Raw genomic sequence first — 19,075 nt, forward strand, 5'->3', positions numbered from 1 at the left:
GGTTTGTGGCTCACTGAAGCCTTCAGGAATGACATAGTGGTCTTCCCTGCCCAGAGGGGGCTTGTCTTTTAGGTGGTGAAGGACAGCCTCTGTCTCCAGATGTTTTCATCTCACCCACCCAATCCCATTCCTTGCTCCTGAAACATCTTCCCAGATCAGTAGGAGCCAGCAATCCTTTCAGCCCAGTGGGGTGAGAAACTGTCCCCCACCAACTCAGCTAACAGGCAGAAGCCGGAGCTGGGCTCTTGGCTCAGCAAGTGAAGCCTGTTAGAACCGTATATAAACGTCCTGGCTAGGCTGGTTTTACCCTCAGTTTTCAGAAGAGAAAGCGGATCCTGCGCTTCAGCGACTTGCCTGCGCTCACAGGACCGGAAACGGGCCCAGAGCCCTTCTGTTTCACCCACCACCTTTCCAAACTGAAGCCTCACTGCCCTTGGTTCCCGTGGTCCGTCTTACGCAGAGGCGCTGACTTTGAATGCTCGGCAAGGACGAGCTGTGGGAGGGGGAAGAGCTCTCCCTGTCCTGAGCTGTTGGCTGCAGGCTGCCTCTCAGGAGCCCGCCCAGAGATGCCATCTCCTGAGAGCAAGGCGGAAGCCAGCCCCTTGGGGAAAGGAAGGTCCCAGGGATGAGCCATAGCTTCAGGGCTACCTTTCTCCTTCCCTCTAGGACTGACACCCCCCAGCCTGGCTGCCAGTGGGGATGAGGCCAGGGAGTGGAATGGTCCAAGCACTCTATTGTCTTCCCATTTGGCTAGAAGATGCTAAGATGAGCCTTTTTCTACATTCTGACTTCTACTTCATGGATTTTTTCCCCCAAAGATTAAACAAATGGAAAAACAGTATAGCTTGGCTTTAAAAATAAGTATTACTTGAGTCTTCCCTAAAAATGGGAAAACCGAAAACAAACCTGTTGCCATCAAGTTGATTTCAACTCATAGCAACCCTATAGGACAGAGCAGAACCGTTCCATAGGGTTTCTAAGGAGTGGCTGGTGGAGTCAAACTGCCGACTTTTTGGTTAGCAGCCTGCGCTCTTAACCACTGTACCACCAGGGCTTCCTAAAAATGGGGGCAGGGGAGTCGTATTTGTAAATCATTTTCCTATGACTTAAGCATCTTATTTCAAAACTGGTCCCATGACTGTTAGGTATAGGGAATACAGTAGCCCTTTTTTAGTTTTAAGGAAAGATAATAGTCTTGAGTAAATATTAACAGATTTCCTTTATAAGATCTTGCATGTGAAGAGGAGAATCTGAAAACGATACAAATCTCACAGTGTGGTGGTGGGGGACCAAGTGGGGCTTAGGCTGTGGGGTTGACTTGGGGCCATGGTTTCTGTCTGTACCACTGGAGTTATGTTGGTGTTTCCGGTAAGCTCTGAAGCCTTCCCCCCGGGAAACGATGCAAACTCGACAGAAGCGTAACCTTTTCACTTGTGGGGTGTTTCTAATCAGGTATTGAGCTTGACTGCTGCCCCCATTAAAACATGGATCCTGCCTGGATCTTGATTTGCGGGTGGAGGCCTGGGAGGAGGCTGGTGGGATAAGGTAAGCTTGGCTGGCACCTAAGCCGTGGTTACCTGGCACACGCTCGAATCAAGTCAGCTGAGTGATGTCCAGGTGAAGTGCAGAGCCCTGCTGCTCCCTCAGCAGATGACGGAGCTAAAAACACTGGGCTCTGATTAAAAAACATGATTGTTTTAACTAGCAAACAAAACAAAACCACACAAAAAAACTCCAGCAAATTAAACCACTGCCACCTAGAATTTACGGAAATGGGTAAACTTTTTATTACTGGTGTCACTAAACTGCTCTCTAGAAGTCCTGAGTCACTCTACAACATGATGACCTATGAAAACTTTCTTCTTTTGGGATAATACCCCATGACGGTAAGAAAAAATAATAAATTTCAACTGCAATAATGCAAATATGTGATGGTGGGAACGGTCAGGATGCCTCATCTGCAGAACCAGGATCTCACAGAGCCGTTGTAACTCCACGTGCAGCGTGGTGATCCATGGGGATGATGGGGATACACGGGAATGGCTAGTGGGGAAAGGGGAAGAACAGATGAGCACGCTAACTGCGACATCATAAGAACATCCCTGCGCCGACAGGAAATGGACTGAAAGGGTGTGAATGGTTTACTATTTGTAGATCCTCAATTTTTCTGTAAAGTTGCCCAAATTCATTTTTTAAAAAATTGACGTAGTGAGACATTTTCTTTGACTGCCCAAACTGGCCTGAAGACCTGTGCTGTGTTCTAGGATCTGCCCAATCTCCCAAGGCAGACCTGCCCCGTGACCTGGGGAACTGGCCTGGAGACTACTATATTTCATAGAATCAAGACACCAACAATTTTAAGATACGTCTTTATTTTTTGAACTGTTAAGAAAAATGTGCCAATTAGAACCATGAAAATGCTCATTACTTAGACTTACTGACATCAGCGCTCCTTTAGACCATTTGAGACAGATTTTCATCACCTCCATCACACTTCCCTCTTTCGGATACAAAAAGGAAAATGAAAGTGAGATTCCCAGAGCTTCACATTGAGAGTCCGAGGCTCTGACTCAGGTCGTCCTTGTCCGTGTGTTCCTAAGCAGTCTTGTCCTTTGTGCCACGACGCACGCTGGCGAGGCAGCATTTCTGGGAAGCGTGTATCACTGATGGTTCCGGGGGATTCTTCCAAGCTGTGGACGCTCGTTCTGCAAGCTTGATGCTGGGCTTTATTGGTCTCGTCAGGAAGGGTCAGGCAACGACAGCCACATCTCAGCTCCACCTAGCTGGCAGCAACTGTAAGCCGTGCGCCTTTACATATGTGAAAAAATGGCATCTTAGAATCTATGCAACATGGAACCTTGTGCGTCTTTCAGTCAAACCCAGCGCTGAAGTCACTGTCATGTTACACCTTGAATAAGGCTTCATGAAATCCATTCAGCTGGGAGGAATCCCACTGTTGGGCCAGTTGGAAAAAATAAACAGACCTCACTGAAACATGAATTCCGGGCCTCATCAAGGGTTTAAAGACATGGTCAGACTCTGCATACAGCACACAGGCACCGTAACTAGTTAGCATTATCTGTGAAAACTGGCATCGTGTAAGTATACCTTCTGACAGTTTAATGAGATTTCTTACATGAATCATGGAAGACACTTCGCATGATTTGCTAGATTTCCGAAGGACAGGTGGCTACAAAAAGAAGTGGCTTGCCCGGTCTGGCCCTGACAGTTGGCACAGGACACAGCATTCTAGCAAACACTCAACGTGACGAGCTCTTGGTGCAGATGTTTTCCTAGAAAGGTGGGGAGAGAGGGGTGCTTTCTCCCTTCCTCCCGGAGCAACTAGTAAGGCTGTGTGAAAGTCTCTCCTAGAGCTTCAGTCACAGACCTGCCTGGAACTAGGGCAGCTAGCCTCTCTACTTCCTAAGAATTCTGGCTTTTTTTTTTTTTTTTTTTCCTTTTTTGAGGGGGCTGAGAGTGGGGCAGGAAGGGGTGGTTCCTCAAGCTTGACAACTGAGCTGTTATTGTCCCCAGTCCTGACAGACACGGCTGTCCCCCAGCAAAGCTGGCTTCGAGAGGAGGGGGCCTTGGGGCAGTTGAATTGAGAGCCTGAGGGAGGACTGGCTATGACACAACTTGCTTGGCATTATGGTCTGTAATTTGTCTTAGCTGAGGCGGTCTCAGGGATGGGGAGCGGGGGCAGAAAGGAAACGTGACAGGGCCCTAGAGCCTTTCTGGCTGCAGAGGTTTACCCACAAGCCAGTCAGGCTAGGAATACGCGTTATTGCTACCAAGACCTTTTGAAATAATTCCCTGAAATGTCTGCATTAAAAAAAGAAGTGCCTGTGGCATGGCAAGGGCAGAGCGGGATGTGTGCACAACAGCCCCCAGGTAAAATCCCAGTACAGCCTCACCTAAAGCCTGGAGGACAAGGTTCTCCCCGCCAGTCTTCCTGGATTCCTCCTCACGACCAACTACTCTCCTGCCGGGTGGAACCACAAGCTTGAGGTTTTGACACACTCTGAGCTCAGCTCCCATAAATGGCCTTCCCTGTGTTCTAAACACCCCACAAAGATTTCATTAAATACCGTTCTTCAACTGTGAAGTGGTGGTTTGCTCGGTGAACAAAGGTCCCTTCTAATTAGCACGCCTGGGGCATCAGAACCTGGAATATCCCTGTAGATGGTGTTTCCCCTGAGAGGCTGGGAAACTGCCATTACCAACCCTCAGCCAGCCAGCAGGGAAGGACAGCTCTTATTTGAGTGTTTGGCACTTCCCACGCCCCCACCGTTCCCAGGAAACCTGAGCAGATAGTTCACACTACTAGACCCAGGGTAACTGAAGAATTTTATGGAATTAAAAAGAAAAAAAAATCCACATTCTCTACGCGTTACCCAGCTCATCCTAGCTGGTCCACACTAGAGAGGCTGCCCTTGGGTCTCACCACTGAATCCTCCCCAGAGCATTTCCAATGGGCATCCTACCCAAAATGCAGTCAGAAACTTCTTGGATCTCTTAAAAGACTAATCCAGTAACAAGCTTCATTGGTTGGTGATCAAAATCCTAAAGGCTTCATCCTGCTGCCTTAAAGGGCTCCCTTCTCCCTTAGACCTTAGTCTCCAGCGCCCACACCAGGCAGTCCTTCTACCAATGTCTGCACCACTGCAAGGGCCCTGGTGATGGCAAGGCTGGAACACAGACTGCCCGGAGGGAGCCGTTGTTTGACAGCTTCTGGGGGTGCAGAGCTCCTCAGAGAAAAGGGGCCTGGCTGTCCTCATTTTAAGACTGTAGCTACCAAGCTCCAGTCATCACAGGTGGGAAACTGAGAACAGAGGGGAGCAGATGCCACGACCATGTGGTTATTCTTCTTTACTCAACTCTGCTTATTCTCAACAGGTGCTTTTTCCTCCAAGTAAATAGAGCAAGCGTAAATATCTATAATGAATAAATTTATTGTCTTACAAAAATCATTGTCTAGAAATATGGGAATACAAGAAAAGATATTTGCAGTCAGGTGTCTGGTGACCAACAGCCAGTACAATTCATAAAGGGGGGGGGATCAAAGATTCGAAACCCAGGTGACAAATTCTTCCTAACAGATGTTAAAGCTTTTAACCCAAAAGGTCTGTGTTGTCAAGCACATTGCAGGGGATCAAGATTTGTAATGAACACTGATCGTTGTCACTTAATGTTTCAATACCACTTTGACTAGAGAGGTACGTGATGTGAAGCACAGTCAAACTTAATACATGAAGTTGTTATAGAGGCAAATGATAGATTTAACGTGGTCTTAGTCCTGCGGTGTCTAAGGCACTTTCTGTAACGTCAGTTTGCTCAACTACCAACCAGGAGAGAATGCTAGCTGTTCACTGTAACACTGTCCTGGGGAAGGGGAAGGGGAAGGGACAACGGACTCACATCCACTGGCATGTCAACATTCAGGCAGATGGCATCTGGTCTCAAGGTTCTGCAAGCCTCACCAACAAACTTGGAACAAGTCTTGAACACAAAACCAAGATTCCCATTTTGGGCTCAAAGCAGCGGCTGAATTTGCAAGGTCAGCACGAGAGCCTGGCTGGTGAGGGCGGACCTCCCGCGCCCTCCTGCTTAGGGGCCCAGAGCTGCGGGCTTCTGATGAGAAGGTGGCCCCGTGAAGCCAGCGTTGAGGAGACCACGTCCAGAGGTCAAGGTGGTGGTGCGCCTGGGGCCAAAGCTGCATTATGGCCACTAGCCTCGTGCCCAGACCAGCCCTGGCCAAGGACAGTTCACAGGGATAGATGCGGGACACCACCAACCGGAGGGACACAGCCACCCTTGGGAGGTGGGCATGGTAACCCCCAAACGGATGCTGCTTCCTCCAGTCCAACCCGCCCCCCCCGCCTTTCCGAAGCCCCTTTCACAGTTTGCTCACTGAACCAGTGATGATCATTATTCAGAGAAAACGAGAGCTACAGGTGCAGTTTAGGTTCCACAATGTTCTAAGCGACTCCATGCGGCTGAGGAGTCGGGGCCACGCGAACACAGAACTAAGGTGCTGTCCGTACGACAGAGCATGCAGGGCGTCTGAGCAACAGCCTCGGCTGCCCCCGTCACCCCGCACCTGGGAACGAGGGGGCTGGAGTTTGCTTTTTCAAAAAGGGTTCTCTTCCTAACATGTATTATAAAATGGTCTCTTGGCGGATACATGGAAAACAGATGCGGTGAAGAGACAACCTGTTGAATGCGTGTGCTGTGCACGTGTGTATATAAAAAGGGGAGCGCTGGAACCTAGGGTTGAAGCAGGATACAGTATGGGCAGGCCAGAAAGCCTTAAGACACAGTCGACCTTTCAGTAAGGAATCCTGCAGCGGCCCGTTTCCTAATCTGCAGGCGGCCCCGAGGCAGGCCGGCGGCGGCTGTCCCTGCGCGTCCCACTGTATCGCCTCCACCGGCTTCCTCCGGCTCTACTCGGACGGGGGTGGCTGCGTTTCATTGACATCACTGGTCTTACTTTCTGTGTCATCGTCTGACAGCTCCAGAGAAGCCCCCTCAATGTGCAGCTGGCGCCGGCCGGATCGGCTGGAAGAAAAGCTGACTGGGCCTCCCCGCCTGGAGAGAACAGAGCATCGGTGTGTGTGGGCCGCATACAGGGCTTGGGGCCGCGCCATGCAACGCTGATGGCCCTGGCCCTGCCTTTCACCTCCACCTGGGGACATGCAACTTTGCGGCAGGTGACTGATCAGGAGAGGCTTTGTGTTTTTCCACTCCCCCGATACATCTGAGCAGGAGGTCCTCAGACAATGGGGGACGGCCTGACTCCCCAAGGGTGACTGTGATGGAGACGGTAAGGAATATTAGCCCAGGGTCAGCACACTTTTTCTATAAGGGTCAAATGGTAACTATTTTAGGCTTTGTAGGCCAAGTAGGGTCTGTCGCATATTCTTTTTTTAAACCAACCCTTTAAAAACGTACAGCTCATCGGCTGTTCAAAAACATGGCAGGGGCCAAACCTGGCCTGTGGGCCACAGTTTGCCGACCTCTGCTAAGCTGTTGCTCTGGGGGGCAAAGTCTCGCTTCAGTGCCCATGTGCTCCCGTCACTGGCCTGTGTCGTGAAGGCTGGACCCTCTCCTCACTAATGGCCAGGCTGCAGAGAGAGGGACACTGGGACTGGCACTCAGGCCTCCTGCCATTTATTAGCATGGGCCACTTGGGAATGGCAGGACAATGAGTGGGCCTGTTCCCCTGCTTCCCAAGAATGACTATAAATGTCAGACACCTGAAGGGACAAACAGGAAATGACTCAAGAGAAATCCACTCTACATGAATCTGAGTCTGCTGTGGGTTCTGGGTGCCGACCCCCCTCAACACCTGGCCGCTTACACAGCCCGTATGCTCACTCACCTCAGCCGGTTCTTGAGGGTGCTGACCTCGCGGCTCAGGCCTTCGTTGGCCTCGGTGGCGTCGTCCAGTTCCCGCTGGAGTTTACGCCGAGATGCGTTGGCACGTGTAGCTTCTTCTTCTGCTTCCTCCAGCTGGCGTTTGAGCTGCTTCATCCTGGCGTTGGCCTTCTCCATCTTGGGGGAGGTACATGAATCAACACAAACCAACCTGGTGAACCCCAGTTCCGCACTGTGGAAGGCTGGGTGTGGACAGTCCTCTGCCCCCTCAGTCACGTGAGCTCACGTGTGCACAAGACTGGGGTTGGTCTGGGACTTTCTGATCTGCCTGCCCGTCTCCGCAAAGCCAGTGTCGACAGAGCAACTAGCTGACGTCTATGCTCAAGGAAATTAGAAAAAACTAAAACTTTTCACGTGAACTTTCTGCAGAAAAACGATAGTTTAGTATCTTCACAGAGGAACCTATGGGATTGTGAAAGGGAACTGCTACGCCCGTAAAATGCAGAAGACCCCAGAAGGTGGTCAATCCGAACACCAGGAGATTGTACAATGCAGTTTTACATCTACTTTTAAGTATGGGTGTTTCACTCTGATTCAAGTCCACAGCCCCTCTGAGAAGACCTGACAAGGAACCAAGAGCCCCCTGGTTGGATCATTCGTTCCTGAGCCACAGGAGACTGGGCGCTGCCCATGGGTCTGGCTCACGCCCACACAGAACTGCCTCGGTGTTGCCAGGCCCTGAAGGTGGGGTGGGAAGGGAAGGCTGGGGTGCCTGCCTGCAGCAGCAGAAAGGAGAATCTGAGCAGGAGGCAGCGAAAGCCTCAGCTGTCAGCCTTCCACGCTGGCATCTGCAGTGGTAAGGTCTCATCACAGCACAGGGGACAGAGGCCGTGGAAAGCGGCGACCTACCCAAGGTAGACCTGACCCAAAGCTCTACTGACATCCTCCTCTGATACTGAGAAAAAGGGCATCGGGATGCAGATAATGATGACCTTTGGAACCCTTAGCACATCTGTTGCTTCTTCACCTTCTAGTCAACACCTCACGCACCCCTCCGTCCATCCATGTTCAGTGACAGCCAACTGTGAACTGGACTAGTCCAGGCGTTTGGGACGCAGCGGTGAGAAACAGACACCCCTGCACCCAGGAAGACAGCACTCTAGTGAGGAGACGGTCAGTAACTTCAAAGTTCCAGTCAGACCTCACTCTGCAAAGCCCCCGGTGCACCTCTGAAGCTTGTACCTGTCTCAGGTGTGCTTGTGAAAGCCCTTCTGTGAGCTCCTGGAGGGTGGCGCTGGCATCCCTGTCACTGCTGTATCCCTAGCCCCCTGGGGTGCCCGCGGGAACACCAACCGTAGGTGTTGGTGGAAACACTGGACCTCCACAGCAGCATTTTCTGCCTTCATTTGCCAGTCAAATTGTAACAGCTGGCTCACTGTCCTCACTGTCTTTGTGCTGGCATGCCCAGGCGGGAGGCGTGCGCCCTGCCCTCACCCACTCACCACCTGTGGCAGCGCCCCCAGGCACCCTGCCCTCACTCACTCACCATCTGTGGCAGCGCCCCCAGGCACCCTGCCCTCACCCACTCACCATCTGTGGCAGCGCCCCCAGGCGCCCTGCCCTCACCCACTCACTGTCTGTGGCAGCACTCCCAGGCGGGAGGCGCGCGCCCTGCCCTCACCCACTCACCATCTGTGGCAGCACTCCCAGGTGCCCTGCCCTCACCCACTCACCGTCTGTGGCAGCGCCCCGCCCTCACCCACTCACGGTCTGTGGCTGTGCCCCCAGGCACCCTGCCCTCACCCACCTGCTCCTTGTATTGATCCGCGTGGCGGCGCTCGTCCTCCACCTGCATGAAGATCTCTTTCAGCTTCTTCTCTGTCCGACGGACCAGCTTGTTGGCGGCTGCTCGTTCCCTGTGAAAATGACCAATAGCTAATCCTGAAATTCTTGAAGTAATATTCTGAATGGGGGGAAAATACACTTTTTAGCCCTTTTTCTTTAGAGGACTACACGGGGACTTTCTGGTCAGAATAATATGATTAACATGGCCCTGAAACTTTTTCCTTCTGATCAGAATACGAGCCATCTTTCACATATTTCCTCAGCGCTGACAGCTGGAAAAAGCCCGCTTTCCTTTGCACAGAGCAGTGATCACTTACCTCTGTGGTCTTTAGCAAATGGCACACGGGAGCTACCCATTAGTTTTACTGAACACAGCCTTTTTGAAAACAAAATCTTAATTGGTTAGTCTAATCATTACCTAATCTTTTGGCCTGAAAATTCAAAACAAGGCAAAACCCCAATTTATTAAAGTGATTATTTCAACTCAAAATTTACTGACCACTGACTACATGCTAGAGGCTACGGAGCTAGACCTGCGGAACACCTCACCGTCGCCCTGGCTGGAAGGCAGACGGGTCACCACGTTTCCCGATAGGCCTATCTGTCCCCTGTGAAGGAGAGGTAGCTTATTTGGAGAACTCCAAGAAAAACAGAAAAAGTTCTCTTTTAACAGATACTATGCAAAAATGGATAGAAATGGAGTCAGCTAAAAGAGCAAGTCATGTTAACGACAACTTAAAAACCCGAAATCCTTGTTTTTTTTTAACCCAGTGGAGTGGTGAGTGGAGTGGGAGGACTGGAACAGGGCCACAACCTCCCAGCAAGAGGCTGACTCTGAAGGCCTGCTCTAGCTCAGACCATCCAGGATTCTGATAACTAAGTGCTGCCCAGGGCAGTGCTGTCCGTGCCTCCCAAATCCCACCGTGATGAACACAGCCAAGGCAGCTAGGAAGCTGCTCAGCAGGCCCGTCCTGTGGGTGAGGAAAGCTGTCACATCGGTCACTGCATTTCTTCTCTGCCTACAAACTGGCATGTTTACACGATGCCACCAACCTGGACAACCGGCCGTAGGCAGAGACGTAAACCATGGAGCCTAGGAAACTGGGGCCACAGTGTGGATGGGTACCAGCTGAGCCCGGACGTGCTGATAGGCGGGCCCCACATCCCTGTCCACTCACCAGAGCCATCTGTCCTCCTCGCTCCTGACACTCTTGGCCCTTCTATGGCTCACCCCACTTTCTATCTCCTGCCTGACTCTACATTTCCTTGTCATGTCATCCCCATGCAATGGGGTGCTCCCTCAGGGTAGGGGCACGCCTGCCTGGCCCCTGACTCACAGGCTGAGCCTGGAGCTTGGTCTCTAGCAGATAGGTCATCAGTTTTGGCTTGCAGCAGCAAAATCTTACTTGGCTTCCTGCTCCAGCTGCTCCTCCAGCTGCCCAATCTTGGCTTCCAAGGCTGAGATGGTGGCTTTGAACTTGGACTTGACGGTACCCTCCAACTCCTGCAGCTTGGCCTTCAGTTCCTTGTTCTGCCGCTCTAGCTGCTGGCGTGCATTGTCGCTCTTCTGGGCGGCACTGCGCTCAGCCGCCAGCTCTGTGTTCAGCGTGTCCACCTGCAGAGGAGACAGGGCTTAGTCATGTGCTCAGAGGGCGTCACAATCCTTCCCTGGGACAGGCCGCCGTGTGGTCACCTGCAGTGTGGTCTTGCGGAAGCGGTCATTGAGCAGCTCCATGTTGCTCTGCTCCTCTTCCAGTTCCTCCTCCAGCTGTGCGATCCGCGCCTCCAGACGCCGCTTCTCGTCCAGCAGTGCAGACCTGGTGGGCAGGGGGCGACGGCTCAGTGCCAGCTCCACACCACACAGCTGCTGCTAGAAGCCTGAGCACTGTTTGTGTTCTTCTTCCCTGCACCCACCTCCAGTCCACCAGCAAGGCTCCCCACCTGCTCTTTTCTCCCCACGTCCACTGCCCTCATCCAGCCTATCGCCTCCCGCCCGGAACTCAGTGGGAGCCTTCCACTAGCTTCTCTGCTGCCCTCTGCCTCTCCTGTCTGTTCTGCACGTACAATAGCCAGAGTCAGTGCTCACGAATGCAGAGAAGAGCATGGCTTCCGTTGTTTAAGCTCCTTAATTGCTTTCCAGTGCCCTGAGAATAAAATTCCCACTCCTCACCCCGGCACGCTAGGAAATGTGCTCTGGCCTTTTGTTAGTGCATTACGACTCCTCAGCACAGTGAGTAAATGGAGAAATCAACGTCTTAATTGGAAAAAGAGATAATGACGATTTCGTAGTAAAAAATGAATTCAGAGAAAGCTCAAGTCTGAGGAATCTGCTCGGCAACGCTAACGGATTTTAAAGTGAAGACCCGCGTTGCAGGGCAGGCAGTCTGGGGAAACCGGGGTTAGCTTCAGATGTGTCTGCGTCACACCTACAATGTGCACGGCTGCCGGGGGCCGGTGTGGGCAAGCTCAGCGTCTCCCGCCAGTCTCTCCATCCTGAATGGAAGTACTGACCCTAGGTGCCAAATGACACCCACAGCCTCTGTGCAGGCCTCGTGGCCCAGGGAGGGGACCCAGCCACAGGCTGCTTGTGGGGACTGGTGGGCACCCCGATTCCTGGACCCCCGCCCTGCCCACCTGCTGCCTGAGACTCACTTGCCAGAAGCACTGTTGGCAATCTCATCGGCCAGTTCGTCTCTCTCCTGCTCAGCGTGTCGGCGGGCACGCTCGGACGAGGCAAGCTCCTAAAGAAGTTCAGACTGTGATTTCAGCTTCGACCTCCAAAGGTGAAAACTGACAGCACCCCCAAACCGCAGCTTAGGGCTGAGAGAGTACACCGCCAGTTTGCTGAAGAGTCTGGTGGCTGCCAGTGAGGCAGCCGACGTGCTGGGCAAGCACTCTTAAATGGAAATGTCCAAAGGGGAGCTGTAGTCTACGCAAGGCTGTGCTGCCATTATTTTCAACATAAAAGGCAGTTACATGCCTGGCTTCCAGAGGCCTGGTGTTTCTTCATCACAAACTGAACACAAATTTATGCAAACTCAGCACTCTAAAGAAATGTGAGCTGTACCTAGTCATGGTTCTGAAGTATCTTTCACATACAGAGTACAGCTTTGAGACCAAGTGCACTGGCTAGAAAGACCAGTGACTATCCAGGCACAAGAGAATAAGGTCCTTGTGGGGTGCAACAAGGACCATGCTCCATGGGGAGAAGCTGGGCGGAGTGTGACCTTGGGGTGTGGGAGAGCTGAGCCCTGGTGGTAAGAAGGGCCCCCTTCTCCAAGGTCCTGGGAGCGCCCCCAGCCTCTGGTGCTCTGCATGGGCTCTGAGAGAACAGGCAGGGTGCGGGATGGCCTGGTGCTGCTGGCCTGGGGAGGAAGATAGGCCTGACTGCTGCTTCTGTGCACACTTCCCAGAAAAGATGAGTTGCCACAGGAAGGAGTCAGGGCCCGTTTCTCACCCCAACAGGCTAAACACTGAGATCATCTTCTCAGCGTTTGAAGGTACGCCATCCCCCTTACTTCATGGATGTGGAAACTGAGGCCCACACGGATTAAGTGATTTGTCCAAAGTCCCAAGGTTTGGTCAGCAATCTTGTAACACCAAGGTCAGAGTTAAATGACCCTGATGCTTGCCGACACCAAATAAGCAAATAAACATAATTCTCTTCTCTTACACATGGAAACAGGCCTAGAAGTGGTTTGAAAAGTTACCAGTCAGTTCCTTTGCCTTTAGCGGACAAAGGAACACATATGAGCATGTCAAAACCTGTCCACTTTCTGTTCGCTGAACTGAAGCAACGAGATGGCCGAGTTCATATGAAAAATGAATATTAAAATTAAACTAGGCTACACAGGTAGTAAAATATATTTCTCTGATCTTAACAGAAATTTCAAGGGCAAATATTTGTTGAACAAATGGATGGATGAGCAAACAAACCAACCAACCTCCTGCAACTGAAGTATTTCTGCTTCCAGACTTTTCAGTTTCTTTTCACTCTCTTTGGATTGAGCAAAAATCTCGTCCCGGGAGGCACGAGCTTCTTCTAATTCACGCTGGTAATCTTTCATCTGAGCCTAAGATTAAACAGAGTGAAGATTCTGGAGTTGATTTCATTCTTAGTTTTTAAACATTTGATTTCTCCCCCTACCCCATTATAAAAGTAAGGCACATTCATTTTAATAAATACAAAATTATACAAAAGTGACAAAGATACCATAAAGGAAAAAAAAAAAAAAAAAGGCCAATGTCCCTTTAAGGATATAGAGGCAAAAATCCCCAGCAAAATAGTAGGAAATTAAATCCAGCAACATATGAAGAGGATTCTACACCATGACCAAGTGGGATTTATCCCAGGAAAGCAGGTTGGTTTAACATCCAAACATTAGTTAATATACCACATTAAGCGAATAAAGGACCAAAACCACAGGATCATTTCAGTAAATACAGAAAAAGCGCTGACAGAATTCGACACCCTTCCATAGTGAGAACGCTTAAACTGTGAATAGCGGGAATGCCTTCACACTGATGAAGGGCATCTACAAAACCTATAGCTATACAGCACACTTAACAGTGAGAGAGGGACCGCTTTCCCCTAAGACCAGAACAGGACAGAGATGTTGATCTCCTGCTTCTACTTAACGCTGCAATGAAGAGTCTAGCCAGGGCAATTAGGCGAGACAAAGGAAGAGAAGACATCTAGACTGGAAAGGAAGAAGCAGCAGCAGCTCTGTCTGCAGACGATCTGAAGGAATCCAGTGAACGATTAGAACAAACCGGTCAACACGTTGCAGGATACAAAACCAATATATGAAATCTCTCTTCTCTGCTTTTTCAGCTCCAGTTTTTTCCCTCAGTTTTAAGTCACCCAAATATTGAGAATAAAATTCAAATATTTATGAGGGAAAGCATGTGTGTGTGTGTGAATTTATGCCTGTGGCACAACAGTCTGTAGCCAGCTGCCCACCTGAAGGAAGTTCCCCAGAGCCTCTGTCAGGTAAGTGACAGCCCCTCCCTGACAAGCTGTGCCGTGTTCGCTGCTACCCACGGGACACGAGGGGGCCCACCACATACGCCTGACAACACTGTGACAGTGAAAAGATTCCCAACAGAGGAAAGTCGACAGAACCCTCCTCTGAGGACAATACTCGGTGGGGTGTGTGTTCAGTCAGATACCACAAGTGGTTCTTCCAGTAAGGAAGCTCCACCTGGGGGCTCCATCCCCAGTTCTGTCCAAGACCTGGGGCACAGGAGATACCTACCCACATGTCGTCTTCATGGCCTACAGCCCTGCCCACAGCCAGGGTGACAGCTCTGCTCACTCCTTGAGTAGTGACGGGCTGGGCTGCACACAGCACCTTTCTCTGCAGTCTGACTGTGTAACGGCTACAGTGGTCACGAGTGTGTGTTCTCAGCGGGGCCAGATCACACACAGAAAGACAGGGCGGCTGCTGCACGTACCTGCAGTTTGCGAAGCTGCTTGATCACTTCATCCCGAGCTTTGTTCGCAGCTTCGATTTGGGCTTCCAGGTCCTTCAGGTCTATTTCCATTTTCTTCTTTGAAGCAACAGCCAGAGCCCGCTGTTTACGCTCATCCTCCAGCTCTGCTTCCAGCTCCCGGACCTAAGGATGGCCAGTCATGCCTGGTCACCTTCAGACCTCCCCCACCAGAGAGGGGCAGCCTCTCACTACAGAAGGGCTCAGGTACTCGGGTGAATGGAACCTTCCAGAACTCTGTAAAGATGCTCTCTGCTACTGAGCTGAGTGTTGTTATTAACAGAGAACCATAGCAGTTTTCATTTAGAGGGACTGTTAAAAACACAAACAAATGAACAAACAAAAAATAAACAGGATAAAACCAGTACCTGGTCCAGGTCAACCCCGCTGACTGAGGGGGCATAGGGCAGCAGACTCTCTGATTCAGGCATATGGTTTGGGTGATGCAACACGACCAAGACATGGGACAGCGGGATCACAATTAGATAAACAAAGGGCTGGGACAGACAAGAGACGGTGTAGCACCTGATAGAGGCCCCAGGAAACAGTGGGGCCTCTGTTTCGAGGGCTGTGAGGGGCCGGCCTGACCAGTGCAGAGCGTGTGTGCTCACAGAACTGGGAGTACTTGGTGCACGAGGAAAGAGGAAGGCAGCAAAAGTCGTCCACTGGAGAAGTGACCAAGTTAAGGCCAGCTGCAGAGCAGGCGGACACACCTGGGGGTCCACTGACAGCACCCCCATCACACACTCTGGGATGGGGCAGTATTGCTAACTCACACTACTGCATGAGAGGTGCTGGGAAAACACCTCTTTAGTTGCTTAAACCATGATCCCAACACTGAATCACTGGTGATGAGCTAATAATGTGGGCCGACATGAAGCTGCTGAGCCCTCAATTTTATCAGCTTGAGTTCACTGGGCAGGTCTGCCACCTCCTGATGGTCTCCCCACCTCTCCTGCTTCATCTGTTCACTCAGAAAGTGTTTACTGAGGGCTACTGTCCCAGCATGGCTGTAGGAGTTGTGGGGAGTGAGATGAGCAAGGCAAGTCCCTGCCTTCACGGAGTTTACGCTCTCCACGAACAGAACGCTGCTGCTGGGGTCCCAGTCTGGAAGTGGCGCCACACAGGGTGCCTGCAGCCCTGCTGGGAAGGGCTATGCTCGGGGGTAACACCAGGAGGCGCTGGGCCAGGCAGATGGCCCAACTTGTCCTCTCCGGGAGAGAAGCAGGCCTCTCCTGTGCTGGTTTTGTAGAGGCAGGGGTGGGAGAGGGCGGAGGAGCATGGGTTTCTGCCTACAGGTAAGGTGAAGACACTCATGGTCTCCTTGCTGTACTCTGCAGAGGCCTGGCTTGCATGCTGTTTGTAAATGTGGCTCTAAAACATGTCCACGAATCCTGAATATTCTTCCCTTCAAGAGTGAGCGCCTAGCTCCCCTCCCCCTGAATGTGGGCGGGACTTAGTGACTGTCCACTAGCGAACAGAAGTGACGAGAAGCGATGTGTGTGATTTTGGAGACTGGGTCCTAAGGGGCAGGAGGGCACCTCCTCACTTGCTCTTAGGCCGCTCACTCTTGCCTGCGGAGGCCCACGTGAGGTGAACTGAGACCTCCCAGCACTACCCTGTGGCAGAGCCAGCTTACGCGGGTGCTCCAGCACCAGCCAGGCCTTCAGCGAGAACACCAGCACCACCCCACTCAGCTGCTTCTGAGCTCCTGATACACAGAAACTGTGAGATAACAGATGTCTGCTGTTTTAAGCCACTAAGTTTGGGGTAATTTCTTATTGAGAAACAAATGACTAATAAAATAAACATAGCAGGATGAAAATAAAAAAGGGAAAAGATTCTAGACCTAAGATTTGGTATCACGAACTCTAAGAGATGTCAAAATATTCATGACAAGTTTTTAAACTTTTAAAAGAATACACACTCAGAAAAGTATCCAAATCATAAATGCCAGCAACTTTTTAAAATGAAAAAGGGATATCTGTGGTTTCTTCCCTGTAGAGCAGTTATGAGGGCAGGGGGTCTGCACAGCAGAAACCTGACCCTCCCCCGGGCAGGCCTGCACCCACTCTCTCCGGACCCTCCCCGGGCAGGCCCGCCGCACCCATTCTCTCCTGTTGCCACACTTCTAAGGCTCCTAGAACTTGATCCTAACTTCATAGTCCCTTTAGATTACAGTTACGGCTTCCCGACAGGTAAAAAAATCCTGACTTATAAAGAGCAATGATATCGTCCGAGAAACAGAAAACCAAAACCAATTACAATAAATTTCAGGGAATGAAATTCTCAAATGACTAAGCTATCTTTACTCCAGCTAAGGTGTTCTAACTTGAGTGCACAGGATGGCCCAGAACAGCGCTCTGCGGAAAGTGCAAGGCCTTGTCCCTGAAGCTGCACCTCCCTGACCTACCTGTTTAATCAGCAGCCGCTTCTTTTCTTCATTCTGCTCATCTCTGGTCTGCAGGTCCCTCTCGAACTGGGCCTTCATGGCCTGCATGTTGACCTCCAGGCGGAGCTTGGCGTCTTCTGTTGCCTGAAGTTCATCTTCCAGCTCCTCCAGCTGGGTCCTCATTTCCTCCACCTGCTGCTCCAGGGCCCGTTTGGATTTCTCGAGTTCGTGAACCTAAACCACCGAAGCATGAGGACAGAGCTGACCCTTGGCAGAGGCACAGTTAAGGACGACAGTCTTCCTATTCTGTAGGCCCACACACGGCATGATGGCCACTCTGGTCGCTGTGGACCAGCCTATGTGTGTGCATGTGTGTGTGTGCGTACACACACATCCCTACCCTCTGCGGCCACTCCTCACTTCAGACCATGCCATTTAAATGACAGTGCTGATGCCTTCATTTCACGTGTGGTCCATGATCATCCTCTCACCACCTTGAAGCTGAGAGATCTTTTATAGCCAAAGAACAGAAAAAACACGGCTGTGTTGGCGAACCTGTCTGCGGACCAGTGCTGGTGTGCTGTCTGTGGTTATCAGGGATTGTTTCTCACACAGCCCTTCCTGCTTCAACTGCGTACTGAAAACGCACACGTGGAAGCTTTGAAACATTAAGGAGTGTTAGGCCTGAGAAGCAGGGTACAGCTCAAATAGAGGCCTGACCTTTCTCTGGACAAGGAGCTTCGACAGACATGGACCTGTGCTCACTGTGGCCATGCACGGTGCTAGCACTTTATCCACCTCACATTCCACTGGTCCTCACAACAGCCCTCTGAGGTGAGCGCTACCACATGACTGCTTTGGGGCTCGTGATCATGCCGGTGCTCTCAGGCAGCAGAGGAAGAAACTCATACACGGGGAGGTCCTGTCTTCAGCAGTGCCTGGCACTTGGGAGGCACGAAAGAAATGTTTGTGGAGTGGATATGTGGCTGTCGATTATTCTAGTGACAACTAATACAGAACAAGAAAACGGACTCAGTGGTGGAATTCTCTCCCCACACTTTACGATGTTTCTACTCCAGGTAACCCCTTCTTGCTCACGGAGCTGGACCCTCGGGCCCCAGGGTAAAAAAATTCAGCAGGAAGGCAGCAAAGTCTTCACTCCCTTATTACGTGACCAGAGAGCCCATACCCCATGAAAATGAGAGCTTGCCTTTATAGAGAACTTTTATGCTTTTCAAAGCGCCTTTTTAGTAGCTATGTGAAACAGGGCAAGTATAAAGTTCATTTCACAGATAAAGGGCTTCCCATGGTCGGAAGAAAGCGAGTGGAAGAGCTGGGCCCAGAACCTGGTCTTTCATGCCCAGGCCGGGCTTGCTTCACTATATTCGGCGCCTCATATACTGACAGAGGAGCAGAGAGTAGTAAAGACAGCTGCAGCTCTTTGTGGAAGCTGTACACGGTGGAAGGACACAGTGTCGCAGAAACGTACAGTGAATAACCCCCTCAACCACTTGATGCCTCCACAGAGAATGAGGGTGACTCCCTAGAAGACCCAGGTCAGGGAGAGCTGCGGCTGCCACCTGGCTCCTCTCACTCCCCTCCATGCTGGAGAAAGACTCCCCACCCAATAAGGTGACCTCGGGTGCTTGTGTCTGACAACTGCCTGTGGCTGCAGGAAAAAGGACACCCTTTTGTTTAAAGGTGCCCCTGCCAGGACGCAGGCTGGAGCAGCGAGGGCCAGTCAAAGGGACCAAGAACAAAGCTTCCTCACCCCTCAACCTAAGAAAGACAAGCTTGGCTCTGGCACAGAGAACTGAAAGTAGACTTCAAAAAGCCTAGAAACTTATCCCAGAAGACTTTCGCCCCCTATTTCTGTACAGGCCAGGATGCCCCTGAGCTGCTCCTCGGCCGGGCTCCGTGTTCCTGGCCCCACTCCCTTTCTGCAGCACCCTGCCCCCAGAGGCACCC

At 51.3% G+C, this 19,075-nt stretch overlaps 1 protein-coding gene across 2 annotated transcripts in view; it reads right to left on the minus strand.

Moving 5' to 3' along the window:
- Positions 1-2,355: 2,355 nt before the first annotated feature.
- Positions 2,356-19,075, minus strand: part of MYH10 (myosin heavy chain 10) — a 163,712-nt gene continuing 146,992 nt past the window's right edge. For both annotated transcript variants that reach the window (XM_064271764.1, XM_064271765.1), the window contains 9 exons: positions 17,129-17,341; positions 14,680-14,841; positions 13,167-13,295; positions 11,875-11,963; positions 10,916-11,039; positions 10,629-10,837; positions 9,185-9,293; positions 7,382-7,554; positions 2,356-6,588 (listed from right to left, as the gene is read on the minus strand). In XM_064271764.1, the coding sequence (XP_064127834.1) occupies positions 6,444-6,588; positions 7,382-7,554; positions 9,185-9,293; positions 10,629-10,837; positions 10,916-11,039; positions 11,875-11,963; positions 13,167-13,295; positions 14,680-14,841; positions 17,129-17,341 (1,353 nt within the window). In that variant the 3' untranslated portion in view covers positions 2,356-6,443. The remainder of the gene's footprint in view (positions 6,589-7,381; positions 7,555-9,184; positions 9,294-10,628; positions 10,838-10,915; positions 11,040-11,874; positions 11,964-13,166; positions 13,296-14,679; positions 14,842-17,128; positions 17,342-19,075) is intronic.

This window comes from Loxodonta africana, chromosome 18 (assembly GCF_030014295.1).
Source record: "Loxodonta africana isolate mLoxAfr1 chromosome 18, mLoxAfr1.hap2, whole genome shotgun sequence".
NCBI classification, from domain to species: Eukaryota; Metazoa; Chordata; class Mammalia; order Proboscidea; family Elephantidae; genus Loxodonta; species Loxodonta africana.